The sequence below is a fragment of the Falco rusticolus genome, chromosome 7, assembly GCF_015220075.1.
Source record: "Falco rusticolus isolate bFalRus1 chromosome 7, bFalRus1.pri, whole genome shotgun sequence".
In the NCBI taxonomy this organism is placed as follows: Eukaryota; Metazoa; Chordata; class Aves; order Falconiformes; family Falconidae; genus Falco; species Falco rusticolus.
Genome location: NC_051193.1, coordinates 66,902,142 through 66,927,680, shown reverse-complemented (window position 1 = coordinate 66,927,680; position 25,539 = coordinate 66,902,142). Strand labels below are relative to the sequence as shown.

Sequence of the window (25,539 nt, the reverse complement as noted above, 5' to 3'; positions counted from 1 at the left end):
TGGTCTGTTTCACTGGAATGAAAGATTCACTGGCTGGAGATGTGAGAGAAATGACTCTCCAGAGGTTAATCAGGCCTGTGGCAGAGAAGCTAACAGATTTTTGTATTGCAGCTTCCAGTCAGCACCAAACTTGACACTGAGGTATTTAGCACTTGAGTAGGACAACTACTGTAGAGAAAAATAGGCATAAACCTCAAGGAGGATATTGCTAGCTGGGTAGCAGTTCAGTTCCCTGCTTCAGTACTTCTCAGGTACTTGCTACTATAACGAGTTATTTTTTTGTGCCATTCTAAATCTTATTAAGTAGAAGTTGTGTTCTCTTTTCTTTCTACCCCATACTCTGTTTATGTCTTTTGCCATTGTTTTCTTAATATGTGTTAAAAGACATGCTAATTTCCCGCAGGGTGGTTTTTTTTCCTTTTGAAGGTATCGGATCGAGTGGAGAGAAGACTTCAGGAGCTAGAACAAGAAATGCGTGCTGAAAGACAACTTGTAGAAAGGCGCCAGGACCAACTGGGACGTATGTCCCTTCAATTACAAGAGGTATGCAAATGAAAACTTCCTGTGTATTGAGTAAGGAACCTGTGCTGCTGCGTTTGTGAGCCTGTACCTGTCAAATTGGCAAAAGTGCTGATACCTTTAGCACAGTCTTTTAACTCTTACCAGTCCAGGTCTGCTTGTTTTGGTGACTAGGTGATAACAAGTACAATCTCTGTTCTTCATGATACTGTCTTGTCTATGTTTAGGCCTCTTTGGTAAACGGCACAAACATTCTTTAAAAGAACCCACCCCCTATGCCCTTCCTCAAACCCAAAACAAATGAAAGAAAGCTGTTAGCCGGGTTGTCTCAATTAAAACATTTTGTTTTCTAAAATGTAAACTTCTTGCTTCCAGTGAGCAGTTTATTTTTAATTTATTTCAAGAAGCAGTCAAATGCACCGTAGTGGCCAGACAGCTTTTCATTGCTTTTTAAGCAGTTTCATTCGACAGCAGCTGATGAAGTATAAAATTTGTTTAGGAGACAAATACACATGTTTATATTATGAATTAAAATTGGAGGCAGCTAGTAGCTTTGTTTTGCTTATGTTTTAGGAAATGTATGAAAAACACATCTCTCTTTTTTGAATTTAACATAAGTGACCATATACCTGCTTTTTTGGAAGGCAGTTTTTTTATACTGTGCACTGATGTTGAGGAACCTTAGTTTAGAGGGACACTTTGTATTTGATGTAAGGCTAGAGACTTTTTCAAAGAGGTCATATTTAAGAAGATGCTTTTCTGATACAGGTCAGGTTTAGTAAAATGCTTGTAGTGCTTCTGCTGGTCTTGCAGAAAGAGTTACTGTCTCATTTGTCCCCCTATTGATGTCCTAATGGGTGAAAAGAACTAGAGTGCTTTATTACAGCTTTCATTGCTCTTTAATATATTTGCGTGAATTTCTAGATTCTTTGGTTGTGCCATCAGTCTGGTAGAGGGATGCTTAGTGAAATGAGTTGGTGTTATCTGATAGTGTTATCTGCAGATTGGAACAATTTTTTTTTTTTTTTTTTTCATAATGTTACCTACCCCTGCTCTACCTTTAATACTGACCCATAAGCTCTCGGTTGGCTCCTCATGCATCCCCAGGTGGGGCTCCATGCATTCCAGCTTGTCGTTGACACAAAGGGCGGCACACCTTCCTCATCTCTCCAGCCTATCCTTCCTAAAGAGCCTGTATCCTTCTATCCCAACACTCCCATTGTATGAGCCATCCCACTGCATCTCCTTTATGCCAATTCAAGTGAACGAATTAAAATGTTTTTCAAAGAGTTTTGTATGATTGGTTATGTGATCGTGAGCCCTCAAGCTGGATACCTTTTTGCCTAGTAGCTCATCTTTTGAAGTTCATACGAAATGAGTATGAAATACTAAGCACATCCCCAACCTCCCATTCCCCATAGCTTTCCAGCTGTAGATGAAGGTGTTTTAATTCTTTCTCCAGAAAATTCTATTTTGTTCTGTGCACGTTTTTGGAAATTATTTTTCCTGATGAGCCCTTTTCTATTTACAAGGTTTTTTTGACACCACTGTTCCAAACTTCAATATATAGTCCTCATTCTCAGTTTGCTGGAAAGCTTAACACCTATTAGTCTGCTTGGTAAACTTTTATTATTGGGAATTTTGCCAAGTCAAGATTCAGAGCCAATCCTGACTGGAACAGGCTTATTCCACACGGCATACATTCATAGCTTTTGCTACTTGGAGGAGAATCACATTCCTGGTGATTATCTTCACTTTTTAAAGCAGGGGGTCATATTTTCAAATTGTCCTTCTGGGTGTCTGATACCAGTTATGACTGGATTGTTTGGACTGGGCTCTTGTCACTGTGTTTGGAAATCCTAATAAAACATAATTACCCCTGTTGCAATGAATTATGGATTTTTCAGAAACTTCTAATGTCTAGCATGCATAATAGAACCTGGTGGTGTCAGATGACAAGTATAGAAAGGAGCTTCTTTCAATAGGTATTAGGCAATCTTTCTTTGACAGATTGCACAGGAATATGGAAACAGTATTGCCCTTGAAACAGATCTTGATTACATTCCCAGCAGCAACAAACAGTGTGTCCTTTTCTGGCTGTATCTTCTCTCATAGATGTCTTAACGGCTTGGAGAACATCTTTGTGACAGAGTTGCAACTTCCTGCGTGCCAGATGTCTTTAGACTCCAATGTTGCTAAGGTCCTTGGATCTCAGACCCTTATTTACAAGCTTTCATCCAGCTGTCCCATCTTCTTTCCCCATTGAATGTTCATATTAATTTGTCCTTTTCGAGGTGGAAAATGGTCTCACTTCTGGATAGTGTTTTTATTATCAGGAATGGTTCAATGTCTCTTGAACAGTTTGCTAAGCTCTTTAGCTCTCACGTTGGCAAACTGGACCACCTTGTGCCTTTTGAAAAACACTTTTGAGAGCAAAATAGTCTGGATCCTGTACACGCTGCCTTTCAGTGTACTATTGTCCTGAGAGGTGTGGAAAAGCTTTTTGAAGAAAATTATTTTGTTATGGAATACAGGATATAAAAGAAATAGGAATATGAAAATATCTAAGGAGGCAAAAAGTTTAGAACTGACCTAATTTTAAATTTAAAACCAGGAAAAAATGCCAATGCCAAAACAGTATGAGATTTGGGTGTACGAGATTTGAGTTTGAGCTGCTTTCAATTCTTTTTTTCTTGTATGTGGTGTTGCAGATGAATAGATTCAGTATGGCAAACCAAGTTGAATGTATAGTGTAATTTATGACTATGAAGTCTTTAAAATTTCTGAATATGAACAGTTTAAAAAGGTTCTTATTTCGACAATGTATTTTCAAGCTGAGTAGTAGGTGGCTTCTTGTTAATTTCTTCATTACTTGTGTCGATGTAATTGATGTATTTTTCATTTTCCTGTGTGATAGACAATTAAATTTGGCTTTAAAGATCTGTAAGCAAAGTTGTAAGAAAACCTCAATAGTTTGCACAACTTTTAATGTGTGTTTTTATCTCCTATATTTTGAGTAGGCCATTTCAGCAAAGCATACAAGGTGATTATATTAAAAAAACCCAACAAACCCTGATAAGAATAATTAGATTTTGTGTAAAATATCTGATGTAATTTTACTTTTTTCTTACTGATCACCCATCACTTGGTGGCATTTGCCACAGATTGCTTGATAGGTGAGAGAATTTTTAAGAATGGAGATTCTCAGACAGTCCTGTGTGAAAGCTTACTTATTACTTGACTGCCTTACAGTTAAGTATGACTACCGTGTGCATTAAGAACAGCAACTTCTTAACACAATATAAGACACTGCTGGTTTTCTTTCTTATTGTGAATACGTTCTTTCATGCTGCTTTGATACTCGGCTATTGCAGATACTATTCTCAAGTCTGCAAGAGTCTCGTCAGTGCACTCCTTTGATCTCTCATGGGATATACAGAATGATGCTGAAAAAGGTGGATCTCTTCATTCAGTACATCCATACAAGTGTGCACTCATGGAGATTCTTAGGGGACGTTGTAGATGAAAGTACTCTTGATTGAACACAATCAATATAAGGGAGAGGCTTGTTGCCTTTTTCTATAGCTTGTCTTTTTAATCAGCTGTTCCTCTTGTGGTGGCTTATATTTGGCCTGAAGTATCAGAAGAAGCAGCCAAGCTGCTTTCCAATAAATGACGTGTAGCTTAAGCTGCTGTATGCTAGAAAGAATGTACTTGAATGACTTTGTGTACTTTTGCATTGCCTGGTGAGATCCAAATAACAATTGCACCAAAATATTTAGTTATTTTAATGAAGAATGTTTCTGTGTAATTTCTAAGACGGGTTTTTTACTTTGCCGTTCTGTTTCTTATCCTTTGTAACTTGAATTGTGAGTTAGATTGACTGTTAGCTCTGTCAGTGGCCTTGGGTTTTGTGGTGATCATTGCGTGGTTGTAATGTTCTATTAAAGCCTTTTTATGTCCTCTTTTATGTCTCCAAGATACTTCCTAAGTAACATTACTGGAAGGGAGGGGAAGGTTTTGACAGCATTCTGAAATACCATTATTTAGTACAGCCTGAATGATTTACGAAGAAATGCTATTTAAAGCATTTGTGGCTATTTAATGAGACAATTTCTTCATTAGTTTGCCTGGTATACGTTTCACACCAAGAAAAATCAAATTTGACTTTTGGATTTTATCAGTACTTGCTGTATTGAGGAAATCTTGTGAGGTTTTAATGTTAATAGTTACTATTTTTAAAGGAAGGTGCAGTGCCCATAACTGACCGCTAATCGTCAGTATTTTACCACCTTGAGAATCATCTTCCTAAATCTCAGCTTTTAAATTTTATGTTTTCAGGGTCTAACTGAACATAATACATTTGCTTCAGTCTTTCTCTTGTCTGTCTTATCTTTCTTTTGTATGATGTGCAGACTTTCTATTTGTATTGCGCTATTAGTATGGTCATAGACTGATTATTAAACAAGATGATACCTAGTTGTATACTGACCATAAAGAAAGCTTGACATATAAAATTTTGCACCTTTAACATCTAAATTTGCATTATTTTTTTGAATCTTTAGTGTGTATGTGCTGCATGTAGGTGGATAAAAATTATTTTCTCTACATTTTTATGTATCTTCTGACTTAGTATGTATTGGTGTGTTTAAACTCTGTTTAGAAAATTGCAATTAACTGCTGTTTAATTTGCAGTAGCAAAAAAATTCATTCATATCATACATCTTCACTTTTTTCTGTATTCCTGATACAAATGCATTTCTGATTAGAAAGGAGAGTAAATATGCTCATCTGGCCAGTGCAACTGACATGTATACATGGGTTCCTTTAACAAACTGAATTTGTTGTGTCAACTAAAACCATGTTGAGATTCTTCAATACTTTATTTTGAACATGAAGACACCATCACATTATACTGTTTGTTTTCATTTATGCATCCATTTCCTAAGACAAGATCAAGTGTCATTCTTAAAAGATGGGCTTTAAACAGCGTTTGAATGCATTTGATCTCCTGGATGGCTTTACTAATTCCTGTGCTTGGCTTCCTGGATTTCGGTGAAATGAGTCTGTGTGTTCATGCTTTGCACACTTTAGGTGAACAGAATCATCTTTGTAGAATATTTTGAACCCACTGACTGTGGTAAGGTAATGACTATAATTATGTCTTAAGTTGATAACTTAAATAGGCCAGGAAGCTTTTTTTTTTATATATACATGCAACTGGATATTTGGATTCCATTTGCCTCCCACTGCACATACTGTGAAGTGCAAGAGGCTGGTGGACATTCAAGAGAGAGTGGGGTAGATTGACAGTCAAAAGCATTATTGAAAATTCTCTTTTTGCATGTCTTTATCTCTGATCCTTTTAGACAAACTTAAACCTGATCTATGTTTTGAGCCATCTGGATGTTTTAATGCATGCTTGATACTTGCTCCTTGGCTCTGTGCTGTGCCACCTGTGGCTAACGGTTTCTGTTTAGATTCTAGTTTGAATGAGCAAGTCTCAAACCTATCACTGTAATATCTAGGTAGTCTGTCTATAAACACCTGATGGATATGTCTAGGTAACATGCTCAGACCCATTCTAGCTGCTAATGTAGCAAGTTAGGGAAAGAATTTTCACTCCGATTAGGATGTAGTACATTTTTGCCTTATTTTAAAATACAGTATGTGACTGGTCTGCTTTTGTGTATTTGTGCTAGTATGGATAAATCACTGATCAGTCTCACTTTGAAACAGCAAATTTCAGATTGTTGTCTGTGCGCTGCTTTCAAATAACTTGGTTTTACTTAAAAAAACAAAACCAAACAAAAGTCAATACCTAAACCCTAAGAAGAGTTAGTAGGCTTAAATTACAGTGGGAGTTATGATTTGATACTGGAAGTTTTTCAGAAGTTGGAAGGATTGAGACCTAATGTTAGAGGCCTCCACATAGTTTTCCCTCTATATATAAGGAAAAAAATACCTGGCTAGCAGGGAGTAAATTAGTTTGTTTGAAGTTTTGGGGTTTGATATACTATGGATGGATGAGATATGTTGGGCTGAGATATACCAGGTATGTTAGTATTCTAATACTGTCTTATGGTAGTGAACTCTTTAAAAACACCTGTAAGAACTGCTCTGCTGAGTCAAATCAAAAGTTAATCTAGGCTGTCAGGAGCAAGGGCCTGTTTCTGCCCGCGTAGGCAGGCAGCGTAACATCCAGCTGGTCCATCTCGAAGCCATGCTGTGAAGACCTCTTTACATGGAAGTTACATGTTTTCTTGTGGCCTCCTCCGTGCCTGCCTCCTCCAAGGAGTCACCAGCCTCCTCCTGGCCAACCTGGACATTAATGCTTTCAAAAGGAGGATCCTGGTGTGGGAATCCTGTTGACTGTAGGGCTGTTCCTGGTCCTTGATCCTTCAGCATTGCCAGGCAGAGCACTCCTGGGCAGGATCTGCCCACTGCTTGGTAGCCAGCAGGGAGGAGTGTGTGTTGGAACCCTTGTCCTTGGCATCCCCTTCCTAATTCCCATTTTTGATATTTGACTCCCCCAACCCCTTCTTCGGAGATACATGAAATCAAAGAATTAATTGAATCTTTACATGGTATTTCAATTTTTTTTTCTTTAATCCTCCCTTTTGTTAGAGAAATCTTACATAGAGAAACCCTTAGTGGAGGAAGAAACAAGTGGTATAAACCATATAAACCAGTGAGAGAAAGGTATTAAAAAAGGAGTACAAAAAGGAGGGGAAGCCTAGAATTAGCTTTTACCTATGCAGTTTCTGAACGGTCACTAACAGCTGATGTTTGGCTGTGGGTGACCAGATGCTTCCATTTCTTAATGATGTCTTGGCTGGTTAACTGATTGCCTGCCTAGCACCTGGAAAAATGTATGTTCCACATTTGAAGCAGTGTGCACGTGGTATGTTTAATTTGTTGTAACATCATATTCTTTTTGTAGTAATTTAACTCTGAGATATATATATGAACTGTTTTCATTCTTAAAAATGAAACAGAGGCTATTTTTATAATATACAGAAAATAAACCTGACCATAGTTGTAGTATCAGTGATAGGAAATACTGCATTTTTATTTGAAATTATTGCTGTTTAATAGCCTAAATATTATTCGGTAATCCTGATAAGTTGAAATGGCATATTAATTTCTGTGGTTTCTTCTAGGGACTAGGAAGCACTACTGATGCAGAGACGTACTGTATGCCTTCAATAAGGAAAACCTTTGAAAATTTTCTTAGTTTGTTTAATTCCAACCTAGCTTTAATATTTTCCTTATGATGCTGATACCTCTAACAAAATCTGCACATTAAAACATGCATTTTTGGTCCTATATTAATTATTAATTAATTATTAATTAATTCAAAAAATAAGGTTCACATACAGTTGACTGCATATAACAGAGCTTCTAATTTTGCTGGCAAAAATGAAGCTCTGTTGCAGTTAGTACACATCATGTATACCTAGTAGACTGTTCTGAACTGGTACTCCTAGTCATTCCCCCCCACCCCCAACAACAACAACAAAACTTATGCAATAATGGCATTAGTGGAAGTGATGATCTTTGATTTTTTGTTTATGTTGCTTTTTGGGAGCTCTCTACAGTCTTTTTGAGTAAAATGGGAGTGTCAGGTCTGTGTGTGGTGTTGAGTTTTACAGTTGGCTGGAATGATAGCTTTGAAACTGTACTGAATACTTAAAGAAATATCTTAAATATATTACAGTCTTACAGTATCTGATTATGAATCAGTAAGATTAAAAGCTTAATTCTTTATGTAACATAATATTTTCAGTGGCATAGTTATGATAAATGTCTTCCACAATCTCAGTTTTTAGTGTAAACTGTTTAAGCTGGAGAGTAGTCCAAACTATACTGAAACCCTTATGTTTCCTGTTGCGAGGGTGTAAGACTGAGATAAGTATATAAATCCATTTATTTTCTCCGCAAAACTACTTTTAAAAGCAAAACTTCTAAAGCTGAATGCCTGGCTTTGCTGAGCTTGATTAATATCTTGCCTTTTGTTTTCATACAGTGAAATTATTTCCCAATATACAGTGAAAAGAAAATGTTCCAAACCTGAATGAAATTCACTAATTATAGGGGCAAAATTCAGGGATACTTGTCTAAGGAGATATTCTTTTAAATGTAAAATAAAAATACCGCTCAAGAAGAACAGATTGGGGAAAAAGACATTTTTTTTCTGGACCGGCTATGTGTTAATTGTTCTGTGGTAGTTTTAGCAGGTAATGGAAGGAATAGATGTGCTTATGCTTCATTATATTGGATGAAAGTAAAAGGTGTATGCTAAGGTCTCTCATTGATTTGTGGCTGGTATGAGAACTGCTGGGTCATGTGGCACAGCAAAGAAACAAGATTTGTTAACAGTTGCTCAGATTCATGGCAAATTCTGTCAGTATGGCTAGTGAGCGCTCTCAGCTGGTGTTTCTAAGTGATATTTAAGATGAGCCAATGACACTGTTATGGCTTGAGATATCCAAATTTGTGTTATGTATGTTGCAAATTGTACGCTATTAATGACTGCCGTGTCTAATGCATTCCTTTGCTAGTGGTTGGCTGTGTTCCCCAAATAGTGTCGGTTTGAAGAGGGAAAAGATTTTTGGAATTGATAGTCAAAGCAATTGCATTTTTGTAAGATGCTTTAGAAAATGTATGTAAGTGTTTTTGGATACTTCAGTTTGGGGGTTGGGTGGGGAGTTGTCACAGGAGAAGTCCACATGGATTTATTTAAAAATATATATATATTTTTTTTCAAAGTAGAGCACATGCATGTTGTAACTTTTGATCAGGAATTTTTGAGCTGATTCTATCTTAATACTGTTATTCTAAGCATTTGTACAGATTCAGATAAAAATACCTTTCTCACTCTTTTGCCTTCCAGCACCACCTTATGGTAGTGTGTTCCTTAATACAGTGCATTGTATTTCATATCATGCATATTTTATATTAGAGAGTATATTCTTTTCACCTGATGCTTTCACAGCTTATCTGTAGGGGATCTCTTGAGCCTCTTAGACCATCATCTCAAAGTGCTTGGGGTCAGCCTTGGGCGGCTGGAGCTCTATACATCGGAAGGATGTTAGTGCTAGCTTTGACTTTGTATTTGGCCCTGTTCTGTGCATGGGTGTGTTTACATATGCATGGACTTATATTTATTTTTTCATAACAATATACATTGGCTCCACATGGAAATACTAGACAGACAGAAAGCATTTGTCTAGATCTTCTTTCTTAAATATTTCAGCAGATTCTTTCATTTTAACAGACTTACGAAGAAGACCTCTGTAACTTTTATAATGAAGTTCACAATGTATTTTTCCCCTCTAAAGGCTTTAAGGAAGCAAGATGCTAAAGCAGATGAAACAGAAGAACTCATGAAAAATAAACTTGTGAAATATGAAAGTGAAAAGATTCAAGTAAGACTTAATTTTATCCTTTCTTGTTTGGTTTTAAATAAGTGTGTAGTGTCATGTTACAGTATATGCTTCCTTTTTCAAGAAACCAGCAGGATAATATTTTCTTTACTCTTCAAGGTAACAAGGGGGTTTATTGCATCAGAGGCACTGTAAATATAGCTATGCTGAACTTCTGTCTTTCCTTCAAATTCTTTAGTTATAGTGTTACTTCTAACAACTCTTACATCCTGCCAGGCAGACCAGTTTATAACTTGGGGATTATCCTTGATTTCTTTCTCTGATTTGTCTCTGAATTTATAAATAGTCTGCTGTTGCTTATTTGCAGCAGCTCAAAAATGCAGCTTTTCTCCATCCCTGCAACTAACGCAGGCTAGTTATGTTGCACAATGGTTACTATTAATTATTCTTATTGAGTTATCTGTTTCCATATTGCTCTTTTCCTGTTCATAGAAAACCAGATTTCTTTTATTTCTGTTCTGGCACATACTTTTTCTAGCTTTTTTCCTCTTACATCAAGTTTAGCCTTTTTGTCAATACTTTCCAAGTCATACTCCTTTATGCTAAACCATCTATGTAATGTGTTATGTTACTTTCTCCATTCCATTAATGCTGGTCCTGTTTACTTTGCCCATTTGCCAGCCTCTCAACATCCTCTTTGAGATTGCTATCTTTGCAATAACAGTTTCCACTGTCAAAAATGATATTTATTTTAATGTAGATCTTTGTGATTTTTGAACTATTTATGGTAGAGCTCTGAAAATATTTTGTAGCTTTTATTTTCTGTGTGTTTTTTTTTTTTAAATGTTCATCAGTTTGCTGGCTATTTCTGATTAAATATTTTAAAATTCACTTAATATTATTTTTTTAAGGAAAAATTCTAACTGTAGGAAATCATGGGCACATCAGTTTTTCAGTCATCTTGTTTCCAGAAAAATTCAAATATATCTTCTTGCACAACACAGCAAAACCACAGAATTTAGCAATTGCCAGTTGTACCAATGCATGTAATCTTTAACACTTTTATGAATGAACTGTGTAATAAAGGTGACTTCAAATGTTAAATCATTGTTAATTTTAATTTGAGTTTGAAGATATGTTTCAAATCCAGGGACAATGTTTTTGAATATTTTTTTCTTCCTTTCTTTTATTTTTAATCCAGTTAAAATTTGCTTTTGTACTTTTTTTTTGGTTTATACACACCACTTTGTATATAGAACATCTGTGATATAGAACATTGTACAAAATTTGCAGACTGTAAGTTAAATTCTTTTTCTGTAACTTAAATACATCAGGGATTTAATATAAATGAAAGTTTGCTTTAAAATTTTGGACAAATAAGAATATTCTGTATATTGTACTTCGTCTTAAATAGATGTTCATATCTATTAGTTTGTGCTAGAATTAAAGAGATAAAAACCACTTTTGTAATATGTTGTGTACTTTGCTTTTCATCATTTTCTGTAATGAAAGCTTGAGCAAGAATTGGAGCAGTCCCGGAAAAAGCTGAATCAATCAGAAGGCAGTAGAGAAGTTCTTTTGCGTCAGGTAACTGCTTTGACGTGGTGAAAATCCTAAAATTTTCATATTAGGCTGTGTCTGAGTCTTTTTTGCTTAATCTTCTTATCTTTAAGAGTCTAAAATTTGTGGATGGAGCTGTCATCTTACTTTTTCTGTTTTCCAAGCTTTTATATATATATATGTGTTCATGTACAATAATTATAGTAGTGGTATTAGTTATGGTACTTTTTATGTACATAAACACGTTATTGTAACTGCTTTTCATAGTATGCATTAGAACAATGGCTATCTTAGCAATTATTGTTATGCAAAGCACATGCTATAATCGGTGAATTCAGATACCTAGAAGTATTTGCTGTATTGGTTACTAACATGTTATAAAAACATGTGAAAAACCAACACCTGAAAAACTATTTAAAGTGTGCTCTAAACAATACCGGTTGATGCACATTGATTAAATCTAGAAGTTGCAGGAACCTGAACCATAGCTTTAGAAAAGTGTTGTTTCTCCTAAACATTTCTAATCCTTCCTCCTTTCAGAGGAGCTGGAGAAAAAGGTTTAAATAAATAGGGAGGGGGCAATTGGCATATTAATGTTAGCATTAGTTGTTTGACTTCTGTATCTAGTGGAAGTCTGAGTTGCTGTATTACTTAGCATTATATTCCATATACAGCAAGTTAAATTGAATTTAACTTTTGAATTTTTTTTAATGTCACATACTGATAATATGAGTTAGAGCAACATTCCTTCAATTCAGTTTTAGCGTGTCATATTTTATTTTCCTGTATGCAATATCATCTCTAAATGCTAGACTGTACATGGTAGAAAGGAAAAATGTAAAAGCTGTATGTTTCTTAAGAACAAGTACATTGTATTTTTATTTAGTATAATTTAAATATACAAATAAGCAATATATTTTATATTTTTTCACTAGCAATGTAAAAAGACAATTGCAATATATAAAATGGTAACATTTCGTTTGATCCAGAGAAATTTATGCTCATCTGTGGTCAACATAACAAATGAAAATGTTTTCTTTAATTTTGAATAATCACTTTGTGGTCTGCAATTAGGGAGTAATTTGTCTTTTTGTTTAACATCTGCAGTACTCTAGAGATTGATTTATAAATATACTTGTCTATAGTCTTTCTTGTTTTATGTAATGTTAAGTAAGTATCCTATTTACTCTTTCGTTCTGTTTTTCATTAATCATTTGATACTTATACATGTGTTTTAGGTTGAGGATCTTCGTTCCCAACTTCTGAGAGCAGAAGAAGACCGTGTAGAGTTGCAACATCAAATTTCTCAGGTTGCTGTGCACCGCCAGAGCTACCAGGATGTACAAGGCGATGACAGGAGTATTAGAACAGGTACAACTCTCATATTTTGCACTAGAGGCCTGCAAATTAGTTAGCCTGGACACTAATTCTGTCTTTGAGTTTCAGTCTAATCCTTCTATTTTTTCAAAAAAACCAGCCATTTAACTGCTCAGCTGTAAGTTAATAAGTACTGGTACCTGAATTTTAAATAATAAGTAGCAATGAGAGTTAAAATTTAGGATAAAATACCATGATTTGCATGAGTTAAAAAAAAAAAGATTATTAGACACTATTTCAGCAAAGTGGATAGTGTTTTTACAGAAGAAAAACATTTGAAATGTTTCAGAAAAATTATTTTAAAACCTCACATTTCAGTCCATGTGCAGTTTAAATTCTGCCATCTTGAAAATCATATCAAAAGTCATTTATACAGCTGTTTAATAGACTGATGAATCTCTGGTAGTATTTCTATGGGGTAACAACACGTTCCAGAGAGGTTAAGAAAATTTTCCAGTATGATGCAGGCAGGGCTTCTGGTTGCAGTGTGTTAGAATTTCAGAGATGGAATAATGATATTTAGAAGGAAAATACTTTAAACAATTTCAAGATGTAATTGCATATTAAGTTACCACTTTAGCAAGGTCTTCACTGCATTGTTAGTTATCCATCTGTATTTAAACTTTTCAGACTTAATCAAAAAGGCATTAAAGAAAGTCTTTATCTTTCTCCTTATTAACATGGAAATGTATTAGTCAAGATAATAGAGGAACAGTGACTCCAAGTCCAGTGTGTCTGTGAATGTTTAATTGGTTTGGTAAATGACTTATTTTTAGATTTTCATACTTCACCTACTGAATTATCTTGCTTATTAAAATAGGACTCTGACTCTGTTTTACAAAACTCAGAGAGGACACTGGAAAATGGCTGGGTTTTGTACGTGGCTTAGCTTCAGAAATGTAACTCAAAAGAATAATTTTAATAGTTTTTCTCTAGTCATGTTAATGTATCTGCTTAAAGATGAGTTTATTTGCAACAATATGCTTTTCATGTTAATGAAAGCATATTTTAATTTTTTCATTTGTTATACAATTATGAATCAAAACTGTTGTAAAATTATGAAGAAAATAAAAAAAATGTACTGGAGCTGTTAAGATATATACACATATCATTATATCACTTATGCAGTTGTGTTTCTCCTTACTGTGTTATTTCTGTTTCTTCAAAGATGCGCGGGAAGAATGCAAATGGAAATTTTCTTTGCCTCTAGTAGTTGTTTATGACTAAAGGCCTTTGAATTTCTGGTTGAGGAAATTTAGGCTTACTCTCATCCAGAACTGCTGTAGTGGCAGGATTCAGACATAAAAGTCACACAGTGTGTAACTTCCAAATCAGGAGGTATTACTCTGGTGGGATAAAATCCTGTTGGCTTTAAAGTTTGTGGCCAAGTTTTATTTACACCAGTCTTTCCCCATTGTTTCTTCCATCCTATTTTATTTTATTGGGTTTTGTTGGGGGAATTTGGCTTGTTTTGGGGTGGTGTTGTCGGTTTTTTTTGGAGGGGGAAGAGAGGAAAACCCTTATAAAATGATCGAATAAACAGAAATACTGTCTCAATCAGTAAAAGGTTATGATATAGGTATAGCCATTTTTCACAGATAATTAAATCAAAATCAATAGTTACAGAATATTTTCAAGTAGAGAAGAAAATTGCTGAAAGAAAAATGAGAAAAAAATAATTCATCACAAGTTGGTGCTTCTACTGGGCTTATTGTTCTGTTCTCACTATCTTATAGTAGCTGAAAGATATGAGAGAGAGAAGCAAGAATTGGAGAAACATATTTTGGAGCTTAAAGCAAAGCTGAGTCATGATGCTGTAATGTCAGAAGTAGAAGAACTAAAGAGATGCGTAGAGCGTAAGGACAAGGAGAAAGCACAGCTTGTAATGCACATACAGGTAACTTGGTTTTTTGTTTTTCTTTTGTTTGTTTGGGTTTTAATTTCCCATATGTTTAAGGTAGGTGACATGCTGGATTAAGGAGTAACCTTTAACACTAAGAGTAACTATCATAGTCTTATTGGTTTATTCTGTAAATAACTTTGAAAGGTGATCCAAGTTTGCAGAGGTTTTCCTCCCCCATCTTGTTAATAAACCAAAAAAGGTAATTGCTATTGCCCATGAATTCGTGGTTTAGATTACTCCTTTTTCACATGTGCAATGAAAAGGTGATCTGATTTTTATCAGCATTTAGCATTAATAGTTGTTTCTGGAACTACTTTTATAAGTTAGTATTTACTTCCTTATTCCCCCTTATATCATACCTCAGAACTAAAGTTTAACTTCAAACAAACTGGGATACCTTGTTCTATGAGAAAGTGCAGAAGAGTAACAAAAATAGATCATAACTACTCTTTTTTTTTTTTTAACAATTAGATGCAATATAATAAGTATTAGTATTCTTATTTATGGTAAACTATTTAAAGGGATTCTCTGTGAAAAGAATAGCAGCAGTCTTTGACACTGGAATTTTAATTAAAAGACTTGAAGATGAAATAAGATATAAGGAGGCAGTAACCTTTTTATTTAAGACAGGAGACTTCTGTATTTTTGGATCTTGTTTAGATTTGTCATTGGTAGAATGATTCCTGAACAGTAGCTGTTTTCTTCTGTCTTTCATGACTGTCAGAAGAAAAGGGGATATTTTCAAAACCCTATGTGGGATTTCAGTAGTCAAGTACTTAACATTTGTTGTACATTTATTAAAGCATTCGGTAAGTCTGGTTTTGTATGTTGTGTTTAGTTTTTCTAATGAAGGTACTTTTCATTGAAATGGTGTTGCATCACTTTTGAAACTCAAAAGTAGGAATTACTTTTTTTGTCTTTTCATAGATTTACAGGACTATGCTGTTCAGTTTACTTCTGCTACTCTTTTCCCTTGTCAGCTTCAGTGCCTATTTAAATCAAACTAATATATCAAATTACATTTGGAAAAAATTGAGTCTCAAAAAAGTTCTTACATGCTTTATAAAAACTGATTATTGAAGAGGTTTAAAAAGACCTAGAGTGCTTCTATAGAGGGTAAGGCAAGCAGAACTCATTTCCTGATGCCCATCAGCATTTGTGTTCTAGCTGGCCAATACAACTCCAGAAAAACCTGTTCTTTTGTTCTGTGGGGCCTGAGAAATGGAATTACTTTGACAGGAGTTAATGGGATACAACCCCATAGAAAACAAAATATTTTTGAACTTCTGCTTGTAGAACATGCTTTCTTGAGGGTCAGAATGATGTTAAAATACTGATTTCCTGCTCTATGAAAATACTGATGGAAGAGTGCTCAGCTGGCGTCATTGCATTGCTCTGAGTTAGAAATCTTTGACTTCCCTGATTATCTCAACAAAAAATACTTTGTACTTCTTATCTGCTTCCCACTGCCATTCTCCTACAGAGGCAGTAACAGGAAAATAGCTTGTGTGTTTTTCCTTTAATGAGACATCAAGGAATGTAAGGATGTGAATTTCTAAACTTATGTACTAACAAAGCATTTTGTGAAGCCTGTTCTAACAGCTGCTCCTATCAGATAGTCTGATTCTCAGTTGGAAGTGACGAGTCATGTTTGGCTTGAGTGTAATTTATCTTTGGTTAGTTGGGAGGATGTAATTGCACTTGCTTCTGGTGTACATGTGATATTAGAAATTTCTTTTGAATTATTTTAATGTCATTGTTTTCAACAATTTGAGTTGTGTTTTACATTTAGTCCCTGACAGCTGCCATAAGATCACAGTATGATGTAAAACTGAGAGGATGAAAAAGATTATAATCACATTCTTAAACTAATGTTTAGAAGTGAGTTCAATCTTAAATTTTTTTCTATTAAATTTAGAAATTAATTTATTTTGGTTGCTATATTTTACCTGAGGATGCTTCTATAAAATCTTGCAAATGTATACAACTATTTAAAAAATATTTTTCTGCATGGAACTATATAGATATGGGGCTATAATAGCTGACTATGATGGCTAAGAAATAAACAAAGTATGGAAATTATAAAGATGCAGTACCCTGGTTTCTCTGTAAGCATGTTTAGACTCTTGTGAAATTGTTTGATTTACTAATGACTTCTCATACTAATTAGGTCAAAGTAGTCTTATAGTATTGTACAGTAGAGTGTAACAGTGGTCTGTTTGTTAAAATATTTCAAATTTTCTGAAGGAAAGTTATTGATTTGTTTATTTAAGATCAGAATTCATCACTAATGTAGGTCTTTCAGTCTTATGAAGATTGATGAAGATCTTATTCTCATTAAAATTTATTTTATGGCTTTTTCATCCTCTAAAGATGAAACTCGTATCCAATTATTTTCAATATATGAGCCAATTAAGATATCTGAAAATCAATAGGTAACACATTTCTAAATTTAAAGAGAGACTCTTACAAAATAGGAGGAATCAATACCTCTGCAGACCAGCCTCTGTGGAGTTCAAATGCCAAAATAGTGCTACAGATAGATTTAAAATGTACGGATGCTATTCACTTTGATAAAGTTTGTATTTAAAATCACATATCAGCTTTGGGGTGCGGGGAAGGTGTTCTACGTCTGTCTTTATTTGCGTAAAGAATTACCTGTTAGAACGAGTAATGGTTCAAGCTTTGGAAAAATATGGAGAAAGCATCACTTTAATAAATTTATTTTTTTTGCAATGTACCTTTTACTGAATGAATACACTTCCTGACTGATTGAATGTATGCATCTTTGATTATTCAGTTCACAGAATTTATGCTTGCGTGAAAAATCTAAACCTTCTGGATTAATGGTTCTTGATAGTTAGGTACAATATGATTGGCAAGAGATGCAGATCAGATTGTAATAAATAAATATTTGAGGTCTACATTCAGGAAAAATGAGTAAGAAATAATTGGGTACATGGTTTGGATGGCATTGTTGAAAACTCAGTGACAAGGACTATGATGACGTAGCATTAGAATCTGGTGACTGCGTTGCTGAGACGTAGGGCAGAAGAAAAAAGGATGGAGAAAAGTACGTATAGATCCACTTCAGTTGACCCCTAATTTTGGTGACAGTTAGTGTGGTGGGGTAAAATGTGGCTTTCTGTATTCTTATCAGTATAGACTGTTTGCACATAACTGATATAAGGCATGAGTTCTGTAAATTGTAGCAAATGAGAGATCCTCACTTGCCTTTTAATGTTCATATAAGTTTTAAGGAAAGTTGCACTGAATACACTGTGTTATGTTTTCTATACCTAGAAAGAATTTTGTTTTGCGCTTTGTGGTGATTTACTTTAAGTTAGGTGTTGAAAATGCAGGTCACAACTCTGATAGGTAGTCAAGCTAGGGACTTTTGAAGTCCGAGCTACATGAGTTGCTTGAATGGTGGCAGAGGTGCATGTGGTGATTAATTTACACTTCAGATAAGTAACCGGGCTCTAACTGGAGAATGTTGTCCTCTTTCTCTGCCTCCAGTTTATAATAAAAGTTGAAAACTAGATTACGTGTTGGGATGTTGGATATGTAAAACACTAGATGCACAACTGTTTTACTTGGGGCAAATGCTGCATCTGGTTTTGAGTTTGTTAAACCCCTCTGTTCTGTGTCATCTCTCACCAGAGCCTGTCAATTGAAATGTCTGCAGTGCTGTTGCAGTCTGAGGGCTGATACAAACTAATCGGTTCTGAAAATATTTGCATTCATATCTCTGGAACATTAGTATGCTGTAACCCAGGATTTAGTAACTAATCTTAATGATGTTTTTGAAGTGTTCCACAAACGTAATTCTCTTTTATAAAAGTCTTCAGTTATTAAGGCCAGGAGGTGTTTGATGTTTTGTTGGTGGTGAATAGTTGGCACAAGTATTCTAATAACTTGCCCTTGGTTTTGTTAGCAGTGGAACTATGAAAATGCAGCAATAAAATTAATCAGGTTAGAAAAATTGAGACCCAGACTTGTCTTCTGTGAAGACGAAGAGAAAATGTGCCACAATCAGGTTTTTCTATAGTAACAACAGTGCAAAACATGCTAACAATTGCTGTACATGTATGAACAATACATTTCAACAATGAACTATTCTGCATATCCTGGGTTGCTCCTGTCAGAACCTCCATACTGTTGTAACATATATTGCAGTATATTGTCATGCTTCTATTGCCTCCAGAGCAGCTCACTGCGTTCTCTGTGTGATGGATCTTCAGCCTGCAAAAACACCAGGTGCTCCTTGGAATCTGGAGTCTTAATCTCATCTGCATGGAAATTTTTTTGGAATGACAGGTGCTTAGTGATTTGCTACTTGGAAGAGAAACTCAGATGTTCAAGGAATGTGATTTTATTTTTTTTCCTAGAAGTGTAACCTCCTGATATTGTTTTCCTTTGTCTTCTCACTCTTGTTTACTACAGTCACAATTGAGAAGGAGAAAATTGGATGAATATTTAAAAAAAATCACCCAAACAACCAAAATAAAACACACACCCACTCTCCACAAAAAAAACAAAACAACAAAAAAAACCAACCAAAAACACCCAAACCAAAACCTCCCACATCTCTATGTTCCTGTCTCATAGAAATCCTTAAAATATTTAAATTCTGAATTACCTAGAAGGATAATTCCAGGGTAGGGATGTGAAAACTGGGGTATATTCTGCAAGGTCTAAAGTAAGCATCACTGCCAAATTCTCCTGCCCTAGCAAGATACCTAGAAGGATAATTCCAGGGTAGGGATGTGAAAACTGGGGTATATTCTGCAAGGTCTAAAGTAAGCATCACTGCCAAATTCTCCTGCCCTAGCAAGAGGGCAGCCTGCAAGGTCAGGAGGCAGCTGTACGTGGTGGAACCCATCAGTACATGTACTGACGTGGTTGGACATTGAGCTTGTGGTCCAGGCTTCAGGGATACAGAACTGAAGAGCATCTCCTCAGACACATTCCGTTGGATATGGGCCTGCTGGTGACTTCAAGGACCGAGTTTAAACATGTTCCCCAGACAAAGATGGAGACTGACATCTGCGATTAATTCCAACTTTTCAAGCACTAACAGGGCTCTGAGCACTGTAAATCTAAACAGGCCTGGGAGCTGGATTAAGGTTTAGTCAGTGGTAAGGACTGATGTTTCTCTTTGATCAGTTCCTTCAAATGCCCCAACTCTGAAGGCTGAGATCAAACTTACATTAGTTATGTTAAATTTTTGATTTATTTTTCTTTTAGTGGCACTTTCTTTATCTTCTGTGTGCTGTGGCATCCTAATGGAGGGTAGCTGCTTCCCCACAGGTAACACAGTATTTCACCCTTAATACAAATGAAAAAAACAACAAACCACCAACCTCCCAAACAAACAAACAAAAAAAAAACCCCAACCAAAAAATCACATAAACCCCCTGTGGTACAACATTTGATTATAATACCAGAATAGGTCCTCCCAGTGTCTGACCTAGCCCCTATCTGAGTTTCAGCCTGTGCTGAATTTAGTATTCTGTACTGCTCTGGCCACAGCTGCGGTAGAGTGTGCGTACAAACAGCTCTGCAAAGGGAACAGTCAAGCTATATGCCTTACCTTAATGATAACATTTTATGATGTATTGTCTGCATGCATATTTAGTGTCCTTTGCAACTGAGATTCTGTGGCTGAGGGGAAAATGAGGACTTAAAAGGCTGAAGGGAAACAGGATTGAGACTCCGACAGACGTCTGTATACAGAGGATGTAAAACATGATGGTGAAATAAGGGTACCTACACACTCCAGGTGTTATTTTAATATTCAAGAATAAGCATATGTACATCCATAGTAGGATGCAGGTATAAACATTCTATGCAAGATACTTTGTTATTTTAAGAGAAAATAGGTGGCTCTCAAGACTGAAGGCCTTGACAAACTTAGGAACATTAAACATGGTATTTATTAAAATTTTACATATTAAACCTGAAGTTTTTTGAAAATACACTAAAGTTGAAAACTGTGATGTTAAGCTTTTAATTTCTTTCTAAACAATCTTTACAACCAAAAATAACTGATAATTAAGCTAGATGCATAAGTTTGTAAGATCATCAGTATGAAATGAAGCCACAAGGTCATAACAGCACACCACTGCCAAGTACAATGTTCTTCCAATAACAACAGTAATTTGCATAATTATTTCTTACTATCAAAACAATCTTAATTCTAATTAAATCAAAATTAGGCATTAAAAGTACATGGTAGTGTAACTTGCTTAATGGAGCTGTGTTGTATTAACTCTTTACTATCTGCTGATAGTACAGTTCCATGAAAACTAGTAATCGGTTATTTTCTGAGCAGTGTTTGTCTGAATGGGGTATCGTGTTTAACAAGATATACCCTGCTGACCCTGTTGATTGTTATTTCTAATCATTAAATGACAGCCATGACTGTTACGATTGTTCTGATAACCTCCACATGTTCGTTGTTGTGAAGGGTTGCTTCAGATCAACCACAATGTTGACATGTATGCAGGCAGGTAATGACAAATGGCAAAGAGATTACTTGCCTGTAACTGCTCTGTTAGAAATGTTATTTTACAAATTGTAAACGATCACTCATCCTACTTTGTCCACAGAATGCCTAGAAATTGGGATTGTGTGTTGGGATTTTCCAAGGAACCAAAAAGCAGGTCCATAATCTTTGTTTCTTATAGACACGTGGACAGTGAGGTTTGAGGTGTGCTCTTACAGATACTGAAGCAATAAAAATCTCTAACAAATAGTGCTTGTGTATGTCTGTCCTCCTCGTGTGAATGTATGTATATGCCATACCTGGGAAGAGGCATTTACTTTCTGTGAAACCTACCTCTTTATGTGTATAGATAATAACTATGATTTCATACCTGACTCTTTACTTATTTTTATGATAGCCTGTGTCTGAAAAGCTGCTTATTTAATGTTGTAGATACCGATAGGGTGAGCCCTTACAGGTCAGACAGAATTTTGACAACTGCATACAGTACATTTGGGTGCCCTGTTATAATGTTATAAAAATGGAGAGAGGAGACCCACTGTTTCTCTATCCCCTTGCTCCATAGGGAAAGCTGTATGAAATGTTGATGCGCTATGCTGCTGTTTTCCACCTGAATCCAACTGTTTTGGGTCTGTGCTTGCTTAACTTTTCTAAGCAAAGCACAAACTATTTGCAAAGACATATCTTTCACAAATTGTAAAAGTAAAACATTAGAATTCACGTTTATATTGGCACATACATGTCAAAGTTATTTTTTCCTCCTCATGCAAATAGCTCGTGTTGATAAATTAGTTGTGCTTCAAGATAAACAAATGTTCCTATTTTTTCATTTTACTGTAAATCAATAAATTGGAGAGTAAGTTTTGCTTCTACATAGTGAAATAAATGTTTACAATTAATTGAACATTGCTTTCTTTGTTTAAGCTTAGACTCATTTCATTAAAAAGTCTGTGGGAACTGTAGTTGTATTAATGGAGTGTGTTCTCTGGTGGAATTATACAGAAATAACTATTTTATTTTTAATGATGCAGAGTTGAATAGTGCATCAATTTAGGCTGACATCCTCTGTGGTGTCTCCAGAAAGACATGAAATGGGAAATGATAATAGGATGTATAATGATATGACTGAAGAAATAATGATCCATTTTAGAAAAATCTGTGGAAGGGTAAATGTAATGCTGACTGTACCTTATCAGGATATTTTTAATTTCTGCTACATTCAGAATTTAAATCCTTATCTGTAAAGTAGTATTATAATCTGTTTTCTTTTGAAATTAAGCTCATTTTGATAAAATGTTGCTACTTGTAGCTTGCAAAGTTTTTTTTGGCTGGTTTTGTCTTATGAATCAAGAGTTTTTTATGAGGTTAGGCCTGGCTGTTTTGCCTGATGAGCTTGAAAAGGCATGCTTCAATAATACTGAGGCAGAGTATATGTGGGTGTTTTCTAATGTATAGAATTGTAAATCTAGAAAGACTTTCCTGTTTCTATTTTGCCACCTGTGTAAAATTTACTCCTGACTATCCTGTAATGTATTTATTGTTTTGTCATCTATATAGCACTTGTGTCTAAGCAGGAATATTCATCCTACAGGGAAGCAACTGATTGTCCAGTGGATAATCCTACTCCTGTTTTGCGTCATGGGTCGGAGCAGCAAGCTGGACTGTCTGTTCAAGTCTAGCATCAGTCTGTGTGTTCTGGCAGTATTGCAGTCTGTCACATGCAAGGGTGCACATGCAGTCGTCTTTTCTGAACAACTAATGCTATTCTCAAAAGACTGTGAAAATTTATTGCCTCCCAGGAGGCAATGGTCGGGTTTGGAGGGAGAAAAAAACTGCAGCAAACCCACAAAGAAAAACTCAACCAACAAACTGAAGCCACTCCTCCCACCCCCACCTTGAGGAAGGAGCTTTTTCTAAATAGTCATTCCATGTGCATCTGTGAAGTCACTTTTTTGCCTAGGGAAAGTATTTTTCTCTCGTCCATTCTGAATTGCACCCTGTTTATTTCAGGCTACGTCTCTAATTTGTTTCAGTTGGTCTGAAATCTAATCCTCTTCTCTAAAGTACTTCCATCCCTTGAAGCTTGATAGTATCTTTGACTGACTATAGAGCAAGCCTATTGAATTCATTTAAGTCATTAATGAAAATACTGAATGGTATGAAAGCAGTCTAAATAGGCCCAAAATGCAGAATACTAATTTGAAATTCTGTGTGATGATCTCAATAAAATTCAGTTTAGCTACTGAAGCTTCAATAACTGGTTTCTGAATATGCCCTTGCAGAAGGTACATGGAGGACTTTTTTCCTGACTTGCTGATGAGGCTGTCCTGAGAAATATCAGATTCGAGATAGACGTCGCTTGTTATCTTTAAAATATGTGGTTTCAATTGCATTCAGTATTGAAAGGCCAACTCACGTTGGCTCTAATACGCTTGCTACATTTTCAAACATCTTTGCACTTTCTTCTAGAAATATCTACCAAACTTTTGTGTTCTCTTTGTATTCATCAGTGCTTTCCGAAATGCCCTTATTAATCATGCTGTTTCCATAAAAGCAACCAGCATAAAACTGGGTAAAACTTAGCTCATATAGTATAGGTTGTGGTGAATACTACTCTTTGCTTGACAATTTTCTTTTTCATCTGTCATCTATTTATATTAATCTTAGATCTTACTATTTGCTCTATTCCATATTTGTCTAGCCTGTGACATATGAGGATCCAGGTCAATGATTCCTTCTCAAACTTAAAATAACAAGAACAAGCAGAAGAGGAACAGATGCAGAAAGTAAAATATGGCATGGAGTAACCATGTATTTTATATCTTGGGTTGAAATCCTTTACCATTGCAGAGGACATTCTATGGGCTAACAGGGCGTTTCCCTGCTAGTCAAGGACATCTCTTATGGTATTCATATTTTAGAAATTTGATTTAACATCACTGTATGCTGTTTGCTAAGTTTTCATATCTTATCTTTTTAGAGTTGAAATTTTCATATTTTCCTATGATGATTCCAGGTGTTAACATCAGACCTGGAAAACAGGGAGAAGCAGCAGGAAAAAATGCTGGACCAGCTGAAGGAGATAGAGAGTTGCTACAAGGCTTGTGAGAGTGGACGTAGACAAACTGAACTCCAGTCTGCTGAGTTAGCTCAACAGGTTGAAGAGAGCACCAAGGAAGCGGAACGGTACCTCGCTGAATTCAAGCATTCAGAGGCACTCAGGCTGGAGACTGAGAAAAAAAGAGAAGATCTGAAGGTGAGAGCACAGGAAACCATCCGCCAGTGGAAGCTGAAATGTAAGAAACTGGGTTGTGAGGTGGAAAAACAAAATGAAACTATCAGCCAACTGATGGACAAGAACAGTCAGGTAAGATTGACTGGGGTGCGTGTGTGTTGTACCCTTTCCAATTTTTTTAGAAATGAACTCCTTATCTTCATTTATGCAAGCTGTGACAAACTACTTTCTGCTTTAAGTTTGGGATGAAATTTTCTGGGATTGCTGTTTCTCTCCAGAACTGTGTTCTACCAGCACTCCAACAATTCATTCCATAGTGATCATCTTGTATTGATTAATCCTGGCAGTTGTCTGAGGCAATAAGGTTTACAAGCCTGTAAGAAGCTGGTCATCTCTCGCCTGGGTAAATGGATGTGTTAAGGAAAGGAAGAAAACCTGAGTCATCTAGAAATTCTGTGTGTCTCATAACAGACAAACGAGAAGCAAAAAGTAGAGGACAGTTGTGAGTAACAAGCGGGAGAGGAGTGCCAAAAGGTGCTGAGATTGCTGTTCATTTCAAGGTGTGGACAGGTCTGGGCAGTGACAATTGGTAGCACTGTCCACAGTAATGTCCTCTTTGTTACATAAGACTCCTTGACATGGCTTTTACCTCTTTTTGTGTGACAAATGCATAAAAATGCAGTCACTTTGGTTTAAGCTCCACTTAAGAAATGTTGTCGCTATTCGTTCTTATTTTTAAAATCATCAGCATCTCGCCAACAAGTTTGAGGTGTCACTCCTGAAGAAAATCTCTTTATTGGAGGATACATAATGTCAAATAAACTGTGCATCATTGTGGAGGAGAAAAAAAAACAGTGTTTCATATTTTCAATACAAAGTTGTAAACAGCTTCTATATGAGGATATAATCAATCTAGATGCAGCATTTGTGATAAGCTTCAGGGAACCAGAAGAACATTTAACAGCTTTGAAATATACAGACAATTAACATCTGAGACAAAACCCTATAAAAATAAATAATAAAGAAAGAGGAGAAATGGCAGTCT

The 25,539-nt window shown here is 35.6% G+C and overlaps 1 protein-coding gene across 1 annotated transcript in view; it reads left to right on the top strand.

Annotated features, from left to right (window-relative positions):
* CEP128 (centrosomal protein 128) overlaps window positions 1-25,539 on the top strand; it is a 124,619-nt gene that overhangs the window by 21,241 nt on the left and 77,839 nt on the right. The window contains exons 8-13 of the mRNA XM_037395231.1: window positions 427-543; window positions 9,864-9,950; window positions 11,421-11,495; window positions 12,707-12,839; window positions 14,582-14,742; window positions 24,276-24,626. Coding sequence (XP_037251128.1) covers window positions 427-543; window positions 9,864-9,950; window positions 11,421-11,495; window positions 12,707-12,839; window positions 14,582-14,742; window positions 24,276-24,626 — 924 coding nt within the window. The remainder of the gene's footprint in view (window positions 1-426; window positions 544-9,863; window positions 9,951-11,420; window positions 11,496-12,706; window positions 12,840-14,581; window positions 14,743-24,275; window positions 24,627-25,539) is intronic.